The following is a 19,430-nucleotide window of genomic DNA, read 5'->3' on the forward strand; positions in this document are numbered from 1 at the left end:
GAAACACTTAATCATTTATTTTGTCAAGTAATGTCCCCAAAATATATATCAAAGTTGTTCTAACTCAAAGAAAATGTGTCTTTACAAAGTTCAAATGAGTCTTTCTTGTTTCAGTGTACAGTTCAATATCAATAAACAAGATTGCAAAATTGTACTAAAAAAGATTGCTGTACAATTTAGTATGTCCATTAAGTTGGGGGACTCGGGTTTTGTAAATAAATGGTCAATGTGAATCAGTGGGGCTGAGATACCCTCACTTAGTGTCTAGTATGGGTCAAGCTAGGTCCTACATGTCCCATAATGCAATGCCTCATTCAGGAAAACCCTTATCTGCCTGTAAATTCAAACACTTTTCATGCTTGTAACTTTATTTTTAACGATAATCATAAAAATCTCAACATGGGTGTACTGATCAGTGTGAAGGGATACCATGCTTGGTTCTGGGGTGAACTGTCCCTTTAAGTAACCAAAACAATTACTGAGTTTTTCACAATAAATGCAATTTCTGCGTTCCTTTCCTTTCACCAGTTTAAACACCAGTTTTTGTGCAACTCCCCTCTGGTTTGTCCCTTTAAACACGACTCTTGCCCTTCACCCTGTGACGCCCTTCGCTCTGCACCCGGTGATATTTGTGAGCAGAGTGGAGCTCCTCTCTGTCCTGAGCTAAACTTAGCCCTGACTGTACCACTCCTCATCACAACATGCTCTGCAGACCACACTGGGTTACAATGGACGGTGTCGTGTTACTGCAGATGCTGCTGTATCTCACCAGCGACGCTGGCCAGACAAGGTGAGTGTGTGCACTAGACCTTTATCTGACAATAATCTGGTTTATTGATTACTCTGTTTACTAATGGCTGTATGATCTGTCAGTGGTATCCTTCCTGAGCATTGGTCACAGCATGTGTCACATATCTGTTCACTGCTGTGGCATGACACATACAGCTGTCTCCACTGTGCCACCCAAATGTAGTTCCCCTCATTTATCATCTCAGTGTAAAGTACAAACTGAAGTTGCCGGTATGTTATGACTGTTCTACTGACTTGCTCCAATCTGTCATTTGTAGATGTAGACTTAAAGACTCTGCAGGTTTTTCTGTCTTTCACTCTCTCCACTTGTATTCCTCTCTGTCGTGATGGGCAGCTATAGCTCAGCTCTTATTCCTGGTAAGCCTTGCAACTGTTGTCGTGTCTGTCGCAGTATAATTTGAAATACTACCATGCTTGAATGCTGCATGTAAAATAAAAAAAAAAAAGGCTGAATGGGAATTGAATCATAAACATGTAGGTTTGCTGCTTTGAAAAAAATAAACATTAATTAGTTCTGGGTTTTAACATTTAATTGTTTGTTTCTCTCAAAGAGACTGAAGAGTTTGATTCAATTGTGTCGATCGCGGAGAGGCTGAATGAGCAGGTAGCTCATGCTGCAGATGAGAGGTTACAGTCAGAGCTCCAGACTCTGGGAAGTATACACGTTTGATAATTGCTCTCTTGAATTAAAAGGTTCAATATGTAAAAACTTAGCTTAAAACATTCGAAAAAGAATGTGAAGATGTAACAGTTTTTGACGTTAATGTCAAAAGTGTCTGTGTGACGCGTCGCAGGGTTATCTACCAGAGTTAGCATGCAAAGCAGCTAGCCCTGGCCCTTCCTGTCATTCAATAACAAGATGTTTTTCTGACCTCCCTCTCGCGTGGTGTCATACCATTGTACTGACGGCCCATTATTCCCATTCCCTGGGTGATTTATTTTCCCGAAAGTATTTTAATAAGTCCAACCCCTCCTCTGCCTTTGATTGACACTTTCTTCCTCACCCTCCCAATCTAACCAATCATCTAACCCGCACCCTTACCAAGCAATGTCCACTAACCAATCAGAGCAACAGTGGCCAGGTGTTGTTGGATTCTTTTCAGACTATTGGGGTGACTTGACTGTTAGAGGCTAGCTGGGTAGCATGCTAACTCCAGCAGATATCGCTGCAACACAATACATAGCTGTCTCTGACATAACGTCAGCGCTGTCATTTCTTCACACTCTGTTGCTATTTTAGTTGCATTTATGAATGTTGTAAACTACAATACTGCACCACTATGTGTTATACTGCGTACTGCATCTTTAAATATAGCCTACTACTACTATGACTTGGAGTGTGTGGTCTGGTGTGCTGGTGTCCCATCTGTCCTTGGGATAAATTTAACTTTTCTAAGCTGCCTCACACTCGCACAGCCACGTACAGAAGCAAAATATATCCACCTACTCACTTACTTGGAAGGGTTAAAATTGACTTAGCCTGAAATAAGTATGAGCAAAATGCTCAGAATTTTGCCGACCTGAAGGCCATGTTGAACAGTTTCTTTCTTTCTTTCTTTCTTCATACTTCATACAACGGAGTGAAGTATCCTATAATTGACTTGTAAGACGTCTCAAACTAGACTTGACTTACAGGTAACACTCATGATGGAGGAGGAAAGAAAAGAAAACCAGAGTGAGGAGCACTCAGGAGAAAACTCTCAGGAAACAAATCAAAATGGCTCTGCCCTGCCCGTGAGTATAAAACTTACAAATTCAATCAATATCTCCAGATTTTGGGCGTGCTCTCAGGAAAAGTATTGTTGGGTTATCTCCACAGGCAGCAGTGGCTAAAAGTGTGCCCACGGAGTCCCTCTCCACTCTGTTACCGAAGGCCCTCTCTGCCGTGCTGCACAAGACATCCGCCCCGGGCCTCAACTCTGACCCCCCGCAGCCCAGCAGAGGTCCAGTCAAACACAGTCCACCCAACCTGGAACAGCTACAGACAGAGCTGAGAGACCTGAGGGACCAGTTCGATCAGATGAAGAGCCAGCACAAGTATGGCTCTGTTAATGTTGTCCCCATCCCCGGCAACCACTGACGATGTTATGGTTTCAATCAAGGGAGTTTTGTTTACCGCTCTGATTCAATATTTGTCTCGTGTTGCAGCAAAGAAATCAAACTGCTGATGAATGAGCTCGATGAGGAGAAAAGGATTCGCCTGACTTTACAGGTGTGTTGTGAGAAACAAAGGAATCCATGCGGTGCGCCTGCTAGAATGTTAATAATATATAAAACAATATTAAACATTTGGCAGAATTACTTTAAAGAGACAGTCCACCCCAAAACAAAAACATTAATTATTCTGGTGTGAGTTGCTGAGTTTGAGATATCAGTGATAAAAATGGACGAACACTTCCCTCTGTGCAGTGATACGGTTCATGTTTGTAGTCCTGTGAGAAAGAAAATAGTTCCTACATGAAACGGTTCACACCATGGTCTGTGGATTAGTTTGAGTAAACGGTCATGATTGCAGGAAAACAGACGTCGAGTTCTCCGAATGTATGTCTTTTGGCACGACAAGCCGAGTGCCATCTAATTTCATGATACTGAAGAGAAGACGGACATCTCTATCTCCAAGTCACACCGAAACAAATAATAACAATTTTGAACTTAAATTGTCCGTTTAAGGTGTGAATATCAGGCTTTATATCTTCGGCTCATGCTTTGATTTTTTGTTTTTCGTTTGTTTCAGATGGAGATTCAACGTATGAAGAAGCACATGTCTAAATGAGCCGAGTAGAGCGATGCATCATGTAAGATCCTGATATGACATGCTGTAAAGGTCCCGTGGTACACACTGTTGTACACACTACACTCTGATACATCATGTGTTAAAAGATCTCATCCGTGCCTCTATTTGAGGAAATGTTTTTTCGGATTTTTGTCAAAAGGCAGGCCAAGAAGTGTTTTTACTGACTCATTGTTGAAAGTGTAAATGTAAGGGACGGCGGGAGCAAAGAAACTGTTCCCGTCTGACGTCACAGTGAGGGGAGTATCTGCTGACCGCTGCATGGCCGTGTTATACATTTTAATTTGTTTCGTCGACCGACTCTGGCATCTTCAGCTTCCTGGGGTGGGAGACATGCTTTTTGAAATGTCTTGGGGTTTAAGTACGTTTATTCTGTTTACCCGGGGAGAAAAGAGTTATGATGTTAAGAAAAATCATCTTTTCAATCAGTTTCTCTTCACCTAACAAGTAGAACGATTTGACAGTGAAACAGAGAGGAAAAACATGAAATAAGAGCCAGCAGTTAATCGGCAGCTACATGGTCTCAGCTATCGTTTGTTTAATAAATAAATGTTATGTGGAGGAAGCTTCTATAACATCTTAGGTTTGTGTAGTTTTCAGAAATGTGAATAGTTTCCTTTTTGATTGTACAGGAAATTGACTTAATTAATCTGTTGTAATGTGTAGCATTGTGAGCTCATTAAAGATGTTGGACATTATTGACTTGACATTTTTATTATCAGTAAGGATACATTCATATGCACAAATAAATATAATTACATGATACAAAAAAAATAAAAAAAATAGTGACGTTTGATTGAGGACATATCTGCTAGAGAAATCTAATCTAGTGCTTTCATGGAAGGAAGTCGTGAGGGATCAAAGAAAAAATTGTTAATACTTTTTACTTTTTCAGTCTTGATGAAATATTTGTAATTCTATAAAATTATAGTTTTGATCTGGGTAATCATCAGCTTTCTCTCCCGGTCTTACTGAATTGTGACCGAAATGGAGATTAATGGTGGGAGTTTCAGAGGCACGCTTGAGACGGGGTCCATTTCTTAAAAAAAAATAAAAAGCTTTGGTCTCTCCTGGCAAAAAACTTCAGAAGGTCATTTGAGAGTCATTCATTTGCAAATGCGTGAATGAGAAGTCTAATTCCCCATGTTCTTTTTCCTTAAGAAGACATACATATTATCTTAAAACAAACATATACACACATAATATATCACATTTGATTTTTTCAGACCACTTATGATCACACCGCTGCCACGCTTGATCTTCTGACATGCTGTGTCGGTCCCGCGCAATCCTGGCAGGACTCAAGAGTCGGCTCAATGTCTTCCAGCTCGAGCTGTGAAATCTTTTGACGTTTTCGTCTCAGAAGTTGGATTCTTCACAGGGAAGGGGCCTGAAGGTGACCTCTTTATTCTGCTCAAGAAGGATGTCGTATCGACAGAGAGGCCTGTGAAGGACAGAGACGATGTTTCTGTAAATCTACAGCCCACAGCTAGATTCACATGTCTAACAGATCGCGCCTCTGAAAGATATTACGAAGCCGTGTGTGTTGCATACCTCTCCTTTCGTTCCAGATGTGTGAGACGGATTCGGAGAAGGCGGAGCTTATGTTTAGGCTTCAGTGCTTCCCCAGAGGAGAATTTGAGAGACATCTTTTTCACCGACTGGATGTCTTTGTCAAACTGGGCAAACAGCTTGGTCTCTGTGTACCTCTTGAACTCTGCAGCTTTACTGATGTGAAGAAAGAAAAAAAAAAAACACAGTCACATTGATAAGAAGATGCAGTCATGGTGGAATATTTGCCGCCAAACTGATGGATGAAGTGAAAACTTACTGGTCAATGGTCGCCACTGCTACTTCACCGTTACCGTGGAGTTTAACAGTCATGTATCCCCTGCGCACGTCCTGGTTCCATGTCACCACCTCCAGCCTGTAGCTTGTCACTGAGAGAGAAGATTGAAATTTTTATACAAATATTTTCAGTTGAAGTACGAATTAATTAATCTCATTAACTCTTTTTTTCAGGACAAGTGGTTCTCAATTTCAGGGTTGTCCATCCTTTTTTCGTCATGTTGCTCAAGAAGGCGCAGCTTTCTTAATATGAAGTTATGCTAAAACTGTGGGAATAATCTGGATTCAAACTTTACATGTAACTCTACCCTTTAAAAAGACATCTTAAAAGGGGCTCTGTGGGACTTCAACTGGTTATTGGTTCATGTTTGCGTACTTAATTTCTAAACTAACCAATGCTACTGTTGGTCTTTAGTAGTGGAGAGAGGCACTGAGACCCAAGTCCTATACAAAGAAACCTACAGTCCAGCAGAATTAAACAGCTTATACAACATTGTCCTCAGAGAGAGAGAGACAGGGAAGTTCTCCTTTTTCACATCATGTTACAATCCGCTCACATTTGGCCAATGAAAAAGTGACTGATACATGTAAACAGCTACATATGGTTACATAATGCACAGTCAGTGCAACTGAACACAACTGGCAATGCTACTAATCTTTCTAATCTACTTGAATTGATTTATCTTCGTTTGCCTTGTGTTGTATTTTCTTTTTTTTTCTTTTAATAAACCCTCGGACCGTTTTCGGGGAAGTCTCCAACATTTGAAGCTTAAGCCATGGGTAAGGCACGAAGTTCACTTTCATATGTTAAGCATCATTTCACAAAACTATAACAAGCACATTATTGTGTATTCAGTTGCCACATTGAGTTCAAGGGTTTCTGCTGTGTTTTCTGCCTGTTTTCTAAAGATTATTATTATGTGATCATTAGTGTCCTGTTACTTACTGCAGAATGGAGAGTCTGAATTTGTGGTGAAGTAAGTTTTGGTCTGGTTGAGCCTCAGCAGGACATCTTTCCACTGTGTCACGTCATAACCTGGATTAGAGTGAAACCAGCTGCGTCAGGACCAACAACAACACACAGTAATCTCTGAAGACAGAAATAACACCCCAGCAGAACTGCACAGGTCTTCAATTAACACTTCGACAACATCTTTGGAACATCTTTCTGAGGAGTGAAAACAGAAATTATGGGCTTTCTTTATTGTCACGAGATAATCAAAGTACCAACCAAAGACAGGACATCCTGCATCCCCGAAGCGGTCACAGTCCAAGCATTTACCATCCAGAAAGTCTTTGTAGGAGTCGCAGGGGAAGACCTTGCTGGCACACGTCCGATTCAGAGAGTCAAGGTAGAGATTCACTGATCTCTGGTGGTCGCACTTAAAGTAGGAACTTCCTGTAAAGGTGTGACCCCCCCAAAAAAGGGACTGTTACCTGAGGTGTCTGCACAGTTACACATTTCGAGCTAAGATTTAACTGCGTTTGTTTTACCATATGGTGAGGTAAGAAGTGTGGCGTTTACATGTCCAGGGGCCTCAGGAGCCATTAACCAGCTCTGTGTATGCGTTAAAGTTTAGCAGGGGCACAAGGCCCCCTAGGGAGCGCTAAAACTGAATTTATCTCTCATAACAGGTTCGATCTGACTTAATGTATACATTTCCATACAAGCATGAAGAGACAATCCTGTCAACTTTAGGCTGAAAGCGCTAAATCTCTCATCAGCAGAGTTAGGTAATGTCCAGAAGATGAGCTATTCCAGATGGAGTGGAGATAGGTCACTCCATCTGGAATCTTTCTCCTATTGGATAGATGGACCCTCAATCCACCAAAGTGACCAATTAGAAGAAGTAGGTAGATGCAGGCGAATAGACTTTTAAAAAGGCCCGCACAGGCAGAGAAATTAGGGTGGTAATTGGTAGATTTCCCAAGGTCGAAGTTTCAAGAGGATTTCTGATAGAGCAGAGGGCCAAGCATTGGGCATCACTTTGCCATAGATTTGAGAATATCAGAGAGCGGCCGCACTGGTTCGGACGCAGGCTTGAGATCTGTTTCAATAAAGATTGCTCTATCATTCCACCCAGCCTTGCCTCCGCTGAATTCTTTTATCATCGAACTAGACGCCAACACCTTTGATGAAGACAGCCCAGAAACTACATACCATACAGCATCATTTCCACATTTCCAATAACTATTATTATAAGCCAACAATTCAGTGGTGGTCTTTGCATTTTTAAAGACATTACCAGAAAAGATGGTCTTCGGGCAGCCAGGCTGGTCTGTTCCTCCATTAGCGTAGAAGTCAATGTGACCCAGAGGTGCTCTGAAGCCCAGCGCTGTCAACACAGACCACGTATGATAATGACCATGAGTTTTACAATTCACATGTATACTTGAATACACATATTTGTACATTATTTTAAACAATTATAAACGACTACATGAATATATATCACAATGTTTTTTAGTTTAACTGACCATCTATGTCTGTGTGAAGGACGTCCACAAACTTGGCATCTGTGACGTCCAAACGCTTGTCTGGAGTGGTGCCAGTGAACTGAGGCCCGGCAGGATCCAGTGCTGCAAACATCACATTACAAGAGCTTTAAGTTCATCCCCAAACCCAACATTAACTGGGAAAATTGCAGGCTGCAAAGATGCTGAAATGTTCACCTTGCTGTAAGGATTTAGTCTTTTCCTTATTATGACTTCCGCACTACAACGTCATTAATTATCAAGTTACTGTATCATTTGACCCATCTGATGAACCAGTATTGCTGTTTTCCAAACGTATTTCATAATCGATTTTTTCTTGGAATTTGTTTTCTTCAACTGATACACTTCTGTTTTACAGTTTGGCATTTTTAAAATGAATCCAAATGAATCATCCAAACTGTGCAGATGTTTTCCACTCCTGCCCAGATGGGCAAAATCTGAACAGTGACATGTTGCTGCAATTCAACTGTGACCAAAGTCCTCTATATCAGCACTTCACATCACCATGTGCCAAACCCTTTGTCAACAACGCACAAGACCGTTCTCCTAGAGCTGAGAAGTTTATTCTAGAATTGAAATTATAATTCTTTAGGTGTGAGAGAGGCATTTTACAGTTCAGAGATTCAAATATTCAGACAGTTCAAATATTACGAATTATTTAAAAACAGTTGCTCTAATTCAGACATCATACTTGTTATATGGTGAAGATGGTGGAAGTGATCTGAAGGGGAATGTACCATGCATCAGACTTATTCAAGTGTCTTTTATTTTTCACAAGTATTTAATTTCAGTTTTGTTTTGAGTTCGGTTAAGTTTCAGTTATTTTCCAGAGTGAACATGTCTGTTTCATTTTTACACATTTAATGATGTTTAATGTTTTAGTCAGTGGTGCCCCCAAGGTGGTGCCAGGGGGATCATTTTTTATCATTTCTTTTATCTAAAGTCTATTTTCTATTTCATGTGTTTTTCCCACCTAGTTTTATTTTGTAGTTTCGGTGACCTATAATAACCTCATACAGCATGTGCACACTCTTACCTGTAATTCTTCCAATCAACCCGTCCAGGTTGGCACCCACAAAGCCTGATATATGAGCCCCGAGACTGACACCGATCATGTGGATGGAGCTCAGAGAGGCTCCGTGTTCCTGAAAAGATCAAGTCATATGTTTTGTTACACGGCACAGTCTATCCAGACACAGCAGAAATGGTTTCAGTTGAGGGTCAGATACATCTCTTACCTGCATTTTTTTAATAAAAGCTGTGAGGTTGTCGGCTGTCTTGTGTGTGTTATCCACCGCCTTAAAGTAATTCACATTGGCGGCTCCGTAGTTCCAGTCCACTACGATGACGTTCATGTCTTTCCTGACCAGCAGCATCTCCTTGATGTTGTCCAGCCATATAGGTGGAGATCCCGTGGGCCGGTACCCGTGAATAACGAAGGTTGTTGGTCTGGAGGAGTTAAACTGGGGGTGGGCGGACAGGTTTGTGTGGGACATGAGTGTACCACAGGTGACATTATCCCTGGTGTACAGCAGCAACCGAACCTTGAGGCTGGTTCCAATGATCGCATGGCTGAGATCCAGATCTGTGAATTCATCACACCTCTGAGCTGGGAGTAAAAACAAAAGGAGGAGCAGTCAGTGAGAGAACAAAAGGAATAAACAAACAAAGACGTGAGCGTTCGGATCTTAAGCATTGCTCAAGAAAGGTTGTGTAACCTTTTTGTATTTATGATCCAAAGTTTCTGCCATCATCAGTGACGTTTACCCCATAACTATAACATGACTCAGTGTGGGAGTATTCCTATGCAACACTAGGTTGAAACCATTTTCAGACAGACACATCGTGAACAAGTTTGACTGGGAAATCAGACAATTTAGCAACAAGGAGATGTGATACTGACACTTGCAACCAAATGTTGTGATCGCTCACATGGACAAAGCCCTGGAAAAGCAGAACATGTGGCTAAGACAAAACACAAGTAACACTAATAATGACCTAATATCAGAGGAGGGAAGTAAAGTTAAGGACTACTGTAAGTAAGTAAGTCAGGAAGTACAAATACTTCATTGTACTTAAGCAGATTTTTCCAGGCACCTGTAGTTTACTTGAGTATTTATATTCCTGGACAACTTTTTACACGTACTCCCTACGCTTGAACGCAACTATTTGAACTTCCTACATTTTTAAAAACACGCTTGCCACTATATTTTTGATGCATTTGATTGAAATGATCAATTATTTATGACGCTCTACCAACCAATAATGGGTATTTGACATGCTGGGAATGACACTCAACAATCAGCTATCTTTCTAGTGTGTTCTAGTGTGAACAGCTCGGACAAATCTTCCGATTCCACCTCTAAGTTTAGTAGTCTTTGAATTACATTAATATGATATATGATAACTCTAGCATTGCACCGAAATGGTCGGTAGAAATTAACTTAAGAGGGAAACTTTGATACTCTGATACTTTGAGTACATGTAAGAGCCTGTGCTGTACTTCTCCTTGAGTAAAGATGTGTGAACTTTTGCCGCCTCTGCTTAATACAGCCTAAAAAATATTTATACGCCAGTAAGACTATGATGTGATTATCTTTTTCCGGTTCTCAGCATTCAGCCACAAACCTTCAAAACGCTTAGATTTAAGCGATACCACCCGCCAAACTGCATGGATTGTTTTTCTTTTTCGCTGTTGCCATTGACCTGAGATCGAATAAACATTTGATCACTGACAAAATTTTCACTTCCTGTTAAAAAACCCCCTGACAAATCAAATCAACACGTATAAACCTCTACAGAGCCCTCTGCGTATACATTCAGAGCCTGCCTTTTTTTAAGAAATGCCATCAGCTGCTCTCAGTCACAGCTACACGATAGATTAGAATTGCCTTTCAAGTAATTACCAAAGCAAATCTATCAGCTGATAGCCCTGTGGATCTCTGTCAGGTGTCATTGGACCGCACTGACAGCCACTGGCCTTGGTTTTCCAAAGAAATTTCAGTTCCTCAAATGTTACATGACTGTCGTGTTTTCCCACACTGTAAATCTTAAAAGTCGACTTTACTGTGAGCAAGTCCAATAACCGATTAACTCAGAACTGCTGAGTAAAGAAGACTGTTAAAGCCAAGTTGTGTGTGCTCAAGAGTGTGAACAGTTTATAATCATTAGTCTACTTCATGTGGTAATTTTGATGTAATTGGTTTCCTTCTTCAGATTTTACAGTGCAGGAGTACGCTAACTACATACTCACTGGTAGAAGTGGCTGTCTCTATGCGCGTGTTTGTGTACACTTCACAGTGTTGTGTTTTACCTGTGCATGTTTGAACAGTTATCAGCAGGAGCAGTGCCAGACAATGCCACAGGATCATGCTTAACAGCCACACGTGCAAATGATCTGTGGACAGAGTGATCACAGTCACACCATTACATAGGAATATGTCACTCAAAGCCTGGCCTGTAACACAATGAAGGGCAACAGGTGGAGGACTCCGTCTGAACACTTTGCCTGACGATTAAAATCTCACTGGTCGGAAGAGAAGAAAATAGGTCAGTTACTGATCTACTTACCCTCTGATGTGCTGAAACTGGTAACTGATGAGTGGAACAAAGATAATTTAAACCTTGATGACATCAGCTGGCTATAACTCAGCGTCTGGCTCCACCCACTGATATCAACTTCAACCAATGATACTGTGATCATAACTGAAACTGAAGTTCTTCTGCTACATGTCCAATCAGGGTTCAGTGTGTTCCTCAGGTTTAACCTCAACAAACCTGACAACAGCGACAAAGTATACAATTCTTCATTGCCATCAGTGCCTCACCTTTGCCGTCAGATATTACTTCCAGGTCCGGTGTTGTCAAAGGTGTTGCAGGTCGTCCTGTGTTTGCAGCTCCACATATTCAGGCAGTGTTCAGGAAGTGAGAGGAGACACATCAGAGCAATCCTCCCGCCCTGCATGCTCTCACAGGGATAACCACACCCCTTGCTCCAGGTCATTGTGTTCACAGGTGAGACATTCCTGTGAAGTCACTCCTGAACCGGTTATGTGACAGTTACTTGGATCTCTATCGAGCTTGAATCTACAAAAACAAACTAGTCTTCTGTATAGTGAGCCCCATTCTTATTCATGTGCACGACATTTAGAGTGAAAGTGAAACATGTAAAGGGCATTTCCAGAAACCTGTTCCTCCTACAGGAAGGAGTGCGGGTCCACTCGCCTGGACAAAAATGATGCAACAATACAAACTCCTCACACTGTTTATCTATCTTGACATCTCAGAAGAGATCTTTATTTGTGATTGTCCTAACTCTCCTCCACCAGCTTTCCTTTACTTTAAATCCATGTATATCTAACTATATGTAGGTAAAAGAGTGTCTATGTAGATGAAAGTGTCTTTGTAAGCACGTGTTTTATAGTAATTGTATTTATTTGAATGTCAAATGTTTTTTGTTTTTTTTACTAAAAGTCTTCATTCTAGGGTGACTCATCATCATTTGTTTTTCTGTCAGACTTGAACAGACTTGTTGAATGTGTAAAATAAAGATAACAAAAAATTAAAAAAATAAAGATCAACTTTAATCTTAGGTGTTTGTTTGTCTTGAAAATATATTCTAAGGTCCTGGAAATTTCCTCGTACATAAATCCTATGTCTGTGAAAATGAAATAATCAAAATAAAAGTTCCCACAATGTGTAACGGGGGCAAGATTTCTAAAGCATATTTAAGTAATTAAAAAAGTATTTTCAACAATGTATTCATAAAATCTAATATGAACATGAAGTACTGCGGAGTCTACATACATGCTGTTTTTTCTGTGAATAGGCACAGCAGTGTTTGGGGCTCAATGCTAATGTTAGGATTGTAGTAATATCAATACATCGGGGCACATTAGGGGGAGGGTTGTGTACTTTTCAGTAGTCAAGACTATGAGAGAGGAGTCTGGCTTTTATGGGCGAGAGGGGGGAGGGTTTTTTTTCCTTTATTAACTTTTCATCATATCAGATTAAAATGCTGTCTGAGATTTATTGCGTATAAAAAAATCTGATAGTTTTAAACAAATTTGAGGACAATTCATGCAACAATTCAATGCACCTGGTGCTAGAGGAAACATCAGTCAGCTTCATCCTCTGCTCTGGGGACCATGAATATTTGAATTAGACTGCACATTATATCATTTCACGTAGACATCGCACATGCAAAGTCAAGTATGGCATATTAACTCAAACACGTGATGCTACAACTATTTTTCCTGCTCGATACAAAAGCCAAACTGGCACATTTCTTATTTCCATGACTTATCTAGAAGTCTGTCTGATATCAAACAGTTATGTCCAATCTTAGACTTGTTGGATGCATGGGATTTTTGCAGTTACAGTGAGCAACCGACCACAATCATACTCTATCGATCTTTTAAACAAAGCAGGTCCTACTTTGGTTTTTGATGGTTGATGAAGTGTACTCCCTTACAAAATCATCTTGTTATTCGCTGTATATTGAAACCAAAATGTCTTTTTTTTTTTTTTTTTGCAGTGTTACGACCAGGGCCTAGGGGAAGCCCTGGCACAACATGAAAATGAGACTCACCTCTTCCTGTCCCCCAAGCAGCACCAGCAGCAAAGCATTTTTAAATGGTTTTATTCACAAACATAGCTTGTATACCATCACACGTGCTGGCAGTCTGGGACAACAGAGGAGAGCCTCCAGGAACTGGGAGGAGCCGGCCCTTAAACTTCGGGGAGCAGCCAATTAGCTCCCCGGGGCAACCTGCAACCACTTATACACGCCTGCAACCAATCACACACTCACTCAGGTAAAAGAGGGTTATTCCAGTAGAGACAGGCAATAGAAACATTTGACCTCTAGGGTCGTAACATGCAGTGTCATGCAGACTTAGTTTGTATTTCAGTGGTGAGCAGACCAACCATAGTATTTTAGCTGGTGTTGTGGCTAATAATTCTTATATGTTTCTACATAAATAAATATGTGTTTCATGTATCTAGGATTGAGCATAAAATTGCTTTTGTGATGGTTTCAGACATCAGATGTGTGAGTGACTCATGCCGCCTTTTACAACCAGGTATAACTGCAGCTAGTATGATAATGTGAACAACCTGTATGGTCAAGTATTGGCTGGTGTCAAAAACTAAATGTACTATACAAGCAGAAACGGCTGCATTAAGTTCGAGATGTACCCACACCAGAAATTGCACAATATCCAGCGTATAGCGTAACTTTGCGAAATGTTGGAACAGGTTGTTCTGTTTGGTTCCAAAGGCTGCGAATGTAAAGGCTCTGTGCTCAGCCTCCCTATATATAAAATTAAATGCTACACTGATAGCAGCATTTTTCCACATTCACTTCTATCTGAACTAATGCAGTAGTTTAATAAATGTACCCACAGTGTCACATTGCATGCAAGATCCTATTGCCGCAAGCTTCCGTCTACATGAAGAAAGAGAAAGCCCTCACAAGCCCAGTGTTGATGACAAGTGCAATTTCTGAATAGGTTTAGCAGGCTGGCTTGAACTTTGCTCACTACAATCTTCCGTCATCAGGGTCAGGCAGGCCGATGGGATGTAGACTTTAAAAACACACACACAGGCGTAGGATTCCGCCCTGTGCATTAGTCAGGCCGGCTGAGAGGGGCAGCAGACAGGCGGCCGCGGCGGTGTCGTTAGTAGTCGAGGAAGCAGAAACTACCAGGATGGCTGGGAAGAGACGAGGCCGAGGCAGAGACAGGGAGCAACGACAGGCCCCACAGAACCAAAGAGGAGGCCCTCGCAGGGTGAGTCCGGCTCTGTCACGGCCACCATGTTTATTCTTACACTTCAGTTAATAATCACAAGGGAGAGTCTGTTTGTCTTGAATGTGTGTTTTTGGACATTACTTAGTAAAGAACACTGCTTTAAAAAGAAGCAAACCTTTCCTCTGTGCTGTAACTGATTAGCTGGGTTGGACGATATGGACATGGGTTACATAATACAGTTTTACATAATTATTCTTAAGTGAAATTAAGAACTTGAGCATTGGTATGATAGATAAAGTTCTTTTACTTGGAGTAGCTTCATTGTTATCAGTGTCCATCCCTGGAAATGTATCAAAGAATTGTGATTAAAAAAGAATAGTATTCAAGTGCATAAGGTGCAGGTTATCATATCTCGCATTTGTGTCTCGATTGTGGAAACATATCAAGATCTCGGTGTATTTTGACTCCTGATTTAGAGGTATAAAGTGGGAGGTCTTTGCTAACTATGAGGATTAAATCAACCAAAAATCTTACAGTTTAAACACAGTACATTTGAACACTACCAGGGTCCAAAGTATACATTACAAAACATCAGATGAAGCTGCATATATGTATCCACACACAACACAAAGTCCATGACATGATGAGAGGCTCATTACTCCAGAGTTCTGAGATTATTCCCATCTGTCTTGATAAGGCAGATAAGCTTTGATAATATCAGATTTTTTGCATGTTAGGTCAAGGGAGAAGTCCCGACCTGAGCGTTTACAACACCTTATGTTTTATTCAAACCTATAACTGCAGCGTTGATGCTTGAATGCTCTCATCTTTAGTAACACTGCTGCTGTATATTGTCTGTCTGCACTTTGCATTCCTCCCACAGTCCAAACACACGCAGTCAGGCAAAGCAGAAACATTTACATTTGGTGTGACGAGTATGAAAATGTAAGTCTGCACACAACAGCAGCTTGTTTAGTTTGTATTCTCCTGTGACATGCAGCATTCTGTGGCCTTGGACAGGACAAGCGGTTTTAAGAGATGGAGGACTGAATTGGAAAACGTTTGAAACCTCTGCTCTCTCCGTCTTTAGGCTCTGCGGGAGCCGGCTGCTTTTGCCAAGACGACGGGATTTGAATCGGATGTCCCTCATGAAAAGTTGACTCTGGCCCAGGCACGGAGGGGCACGCCAGGTCTCAGTTTGTTTCTTTCACATGAGTATATTCGTGTCTAGTCCTTCCCAGCGTTTAGCAGCAAAGATTAAGTGAAGACAAGTGGGAGGATAATTAACTTGGGTATGTTTATAACAACAAATATCAGCCATAAAAAAATGACTAATGTATGCAACACTGCAATAAGTGCAATATCTTTTTATTGCTAGTTATTAAGCTGATTGGTATTATTATGGTTTTCTTTCCCAAGGGAATGTGTCACACCATTCAGTTAAAGAAAAGGCATCAGTATAAAAGTATTAAGGTCTCCATTGTCCAATCAGTGATTGGCATTAGCTTTTATGTAATGTTGTTTTCATATGTATCCTCTTGCAGCCAATCGTCCGGTGCGAGTCTACGCTGATGGGATCTTCGATCTTTTCCATTCGGGGCATGCTCGAGCTCTGATGCAGGCCAAAAATGTGTTCCCCAACACATACCTGATGGTGGGAGGTACGAAAAACACACTGGGCCTTTATTAGCTGGACATGAATCATAATCTTAGAATTACCAAACTCTTTAGGCTCTTAGGGCCTTCAATTTAGTAATTCCAGAAGAACACTTACTCCCTGTCATATTTAACAGGTCCTCTCTGTCTCTGTGTCCACAGTCTGCAGCGACGAACTCACCCACAAGCTTAAAGGTTACACGGTGATGACGGAGGACGAACGCTACGACGCGCTGAGGCACTGCCGCTACGTTGACGAGGTGGTGCGTGACGCTCCCTGGACCCTGAACACAGAGTTCCTGAAGAAACATAAGGTCAAAAGTCACGCAGCCTCTCGCAATGTCATACAATAACAACAGCAAAGATATCTGGAGTTGCAATAGGTCTGAACACTGTAACGTTGCCATCACAGATTGACTTTGTGGCCCACGATGACATCCCGTACACCTCTGCTGGATCAGAGGACGTTTATAAGCACATCAAGGAAGCAGGTGGACATTTATTTCATAACCCATCGTAATTAATCCTGTAATTTCTCACACCGCTTAAATTAATCATTTGCGTTTTAATGTCAGGCATGTTTGTGGCCACTGAGAGGACAGAGGGCATCTCCACGTCTGACCTGATCACCCGTATCGTCCGAGACTATGACATCTATGCTCGACGCAACCTGCAGAGAGGCTACACCGCTCGAGAACTGAATGTCGGGTTCATTAATGTGAGTGAAATTATATTCAAACAGATTATTGATGTTTTTGAAAACAAACGATAAAGAAATAGAATCCTTATTTGTATTTTATACTAACAGGAGAAGAAATACCGGCTCCAGAACCAGGTTGACAAAATGAAAGAGACAGTGCGCACAGTGGAGGAGAAGTCCAAACACTTTGTCTACAGAGTGGAAGAGAAGAGCCAAGACATGATCCACAAGTGGGAGGAGAAGTCCCGAGAATTCATCAGCAACTTCCTGGAGCTGTTCGGACCTGACGGGGCCTGGGCACGTTTACTTTTACATCGATCCATAGAACACATTAACTGGACGGAACAATCTCTCTTAGACCATCCCAGCTATACATATAACCTTTCGTTTAAAGGCTGAGTGTGTTGTTTGGTCATGTATTGATATCATTTTGATAGATAAATATATAGAAATTATATGATTAGATTTAGTCTCTAGTGAAGGCTCCAGTAAGTCACCCTAAGTGGTCAAAAAATCTTCACTATGAACCTGAAAAAAAGAGATCTGTCCACATCATCATCACATTTACTCTACATGTTTTCTTGTGCGGTTGTTGTGTCGACATCCGTGGTCCAGAACATCTAGTGTTGAAATGAAAATTATAACATAACAAAAGGCACTTTGGGTAATGTGGGAAATAACAGGAGTACAGAACACAAACACAACATTGCATCACAAAAGAATTACCTAAACTATTGTACCAAAGCACATCATTACAACACAGTTAACTTCGGTCTCTGTCCTCTTCTTTTAGCATGCGATCCAGGAGCGGAGTGGCCGTATGCTGCAGGCCCTGTCACCTTACTCCTCACCCCGTGGCTCCCCCAGCAGCAGTCCCACCAGAAGACGCTCAGTTTCTCCTGACTCTTCGCCTGCCTCTGCCTCTGCCTCTGCCTCCGCCTCCCCATCCCCTTCCTCTCTCTCCCCTCCTTCCTCCCCCTCCTCACCTAGGAAGGGGAAACGCTCCTCTCTCAAAGCTTCCGCTACACACAGCAGCCATGCAAAATGAGCCTAATCTTTATTGGTCTCCTTAGAGGCTGCTGGGGATAAATCTGGTCTAAGGAGGTTGTTAATTAAAATAACAAGCTAACTATTAATATTGGTTTATTCACGTGCAATATATAATAATGTACATAATGTGTAATTGCTGAAAAGAAAAGGATATTAAACCCATATGTGGATTTTGTTTGTCACTTGTCATTTATTACTCGTCTATTTTTAAAAAAACACATAAAGTTGTCAAGTTGTATATATATATATATATATATATATATATATATATATATATATATATATATATATATATATATATATATATATATATATATATATATATATGAATGAATCACCACAATCCCATTAAACATATTTTAGCCCACAGTTTATTTATGAGAAAGTTTCTTTTTCATGCCGCCATGTTTAAAACCATTACACGTGAGGGAGGGAGGGTGACATGATTTTTTTGGACTCAGTCACGCCACTTTATCTATACATAGTTAATGGTTGTTTGGTGCTTGCTTTATTATCGTAAGAATTCACATATAATTAACCTTTAATAAGTATTTATTCCATGACATAGTGGTACATTTCATACTTATTAACCCAAATGTCCCTAGAGTCTAATGACCAATCTGAAAAAAACACGTTTGAGGTGAGATTGATCCATCCCATTCACTTTGCAGGTCCAGCTATGTGAAATTTTTGAAAAAGCGCCACTGCAAATAGGTGCCAGTGGACTCCAAATGGCCCGATATGTGCTCATAAACACCTCCTGGAGGAACAATTTCGGGCTTGACACTTTCACCTCTGATCCATCCCATTCACTTTGCATAGGGACACGTCTTATTCAATAGCTTCTAGGTCATCTGACCCATTGAAAACTCCTAAATAGTTCATCGTTGTCTTTGCATCTTCTTCCTGATGCCTTACTCTGTTACAGGTACACTTTTGGTTACATTTCACTAGTTAAATTTTATCTCTGATCTATCCCATTCACTTTGCATAGGGACACCACTTATTCAATAGCTTTTAGGTCATTTTTAAAATGTAATCTAAGTTAAATGTCTGTAGGTCAAGAGGAGAGGAAGTAGTTTAGAAGATACATATCCTAAAGTTCCTCAAGCAGGCAACTAAACAAGTTGTCATATGATATGATATAATATAGTTGAAATGTTGTTGTAATTAGTCTTCCTAGCCCTGAAACCCACTGTACAGCTTCTCTTGTGTATGGGTAGGCGTTTGCCAACATGTCTTGCATAAATCATGGACAATATCTCTCACCCCATCCACAAAACTCTGGACAAGCTTAAGAGAAGCTTCAGCAACTGAATAATTCAAC

General features: G+C 40.9%; 3 protein-coding genes across 8 annotated transcripts; 2 read left to right on the forward strand and 1 right to left on the reverse strand.

Moving 5' to 3' along the window:
• The first annotated feature begins 647 nt into the window (after window positions 1-647).
• LOC115594849 (SH3 domain-containing kinase-binding protein 1) lies at window positions 648-4,299 on the forward strand. 4 transcript variants are annotated; one of them, XM_030439120.1, is made up of 7 exons: window positions 648-790; window positions 1,068-1,167; window positions 1,362-1,462; window positions 2,446-2,544; window positions 2,630-2,847; window positions 2,959-3,022; window positions 3,545-4,299. In XM_030439120.1, the coding sequence occupies exons 2-7, from the start codon at window positions 1,137-1,139 to the stop codon at window positions 3,581-3,583; spliced, it is 552 nt and encodes a 183-aa protein (XP_030294980.1). In that variant the 5' UTR covers window positions 648-790; window positions 1,068-1,136; the 3' UTR covers window positions 3,584-4,299. The 4 variants fall into 4 exon arrangements, with proteins under 4 accessions (XP_030294980.1, XP_030294981.1, XP_030294978.1 ...); XM_030439121.1 differs by having other exon boundaries at window positions 1,362-1,414; XM_030439118.1 differs by having other exon boundaries at window positions 655-790; window positions 1,145-1,167.
• On the reverse strand, window positions 4,300-13,592 carry lipia (lipase, member Ia). 3 transcript variants are annotated; one of them, XM_030439117.1, is made up of 12 exons: window positions 13,536-13,592; window positions 11,773-11,829; window positions 11,259-11,342; window positions 9,184-9,554; window positions 8,982-9,090; window positions 7,928-8,029; window positions 7,696-7,785; window positions 6,681-6,848; window positions 6,396-6,485; window positions 5,433-5,541; window positions 5,156-5,329; window positions 4,300-5,045 (listed from the first exon to the last, which is right to left on the reverse strand). In XM_030439117.1, exons 3-12 carry the CDS (start codon window positions 11,314-11,316, stop codon window positions 4,961-4,963), a joined length of 1,356 nt encoding a protein of 451 aa, XP_030294977.1. In that variant the 5' UTR covers window positions 11,317-11,342; window positions 11,773-11,829; window positions 13,536-13,592; the 3' UTR covers window positions 4,300-4,960. The 3 variants fall into 3 exon arrangements, with proteins under 3 accessions (XP_030294977.1, XP_030294976.1, XP_030294975.1); XM_030439116.1 differs by lacking the exon at window positions 13,536-13,592 and having other exon boundaries at window positions 11,773-11,993; XM_030439115.1 differs by lacking the exons at window positions 11,773-11,829; window positions 13,536-13,592 and adding an exon at window positions 11,516-11,663.
• Window positions 13,593-14,463: 871 nt separating this feature from the next.
• On the forward strand, window positions 14,464-18,273 carry LOC115593557 (choline-phosphate cytidylyltransferase B-like). The gene is made up of 8 exons (XM_030437114.1): window positions 14,464-14,736; window positions 15,788-15,887; window positions 16,242-16,358; window positions 16,516-16,667; window positions 16,766-16,844; window positions 16,929-17,071; window positions 17,162-17,350; window positions 17,847-18,273. The coding sequence occupies exons 1-8, from the start codon at window positions 14,656-14,658 to the stop codon at window positions 18,099-18,101; spliced, it is 1,116 nt and encodes a 371-aa protein (XP_030292974.1). The 5' UTR covers window positions 14,464-14,655; the 3' UTR covers window positions 18,102-18,273.
• The last annotated feature ends 1,157 nt before the right edge of the window (window positions 18,274-19,430 follow it).

This window comes from Sparus aurata, chromosome 13, assembly GCF_900880675.1.
Source record: "Sparus aurata chromosome 13, fSpaAur1.1, whole genome shotgun sequence".
NCBI classification, from domain to species: Eukaryota; Metazoa; Chordata; class Actinopteri; order Spariformes; family Sparidae; genus Sparus; species Sparus aurata.

Coding starts and splice junctions, on each gene's coding strand:
- LOC115594849 (XM_030439118.1), top strand. CDS start 702: ATGCTCTGCAGACCACACTGGGTTACAATGGACGGTGTCGTGTTACTG. Junction 1,463..2,445: donor AGTCAGAGCTCCAGACTCTG/GGAAGTATACAC, acceptor CTTGACTTACAG/GTAACACTCATGATGGAGGA. Junction 2,545..2,629: donor AAAATGGCTCTGCCCTGCCC/GTGAGTATAAAA, acceptor TTATCTCCACAG/GCAGCAGTGGCTAAAAGTGT.
- lipia (XM_030439115.1), bottom strand. CDS start 11,648: ATGATCACAGTATCATTGGTTGAAGTTGATATCAGTGGGTGGAGCCAG. Junction 8,030..8,981: donor GTTGATTGGAAGAATTACAG/GTAAGAGTGTGC, acceptor TGATGTTTGCAG/CACTGGATCCTGCCGGGCCT. Junction 6,849..7,695: donor CCCGAAGACCATCTTTTCTG/GTAATGTCTTTA, acceptor ACACCTTTACAG/GAAGTTCCTACTTTAAGTGC.
- LOC115593557 (XM_030437114.1), top strand. CDS start 14,656: ATGGCTGGGAAGAGACGAGGCCGAGGCAGAGACAGGGAGCAACGACAG. Junction 16,359..16,515: donor CACATACCTGATGGTGGGAG/GTACGAAAAACA, acceptor CTGTGTCCACAG/TCTGCAGCGACGAACTCACC. Junction 16,845..16,928: donor TAAGCACATCAAGGAAGCAG/GTGGACATTTAT, acceptor TTTTAATGTCAG/GCATGTTTGTGGCCACTGAG.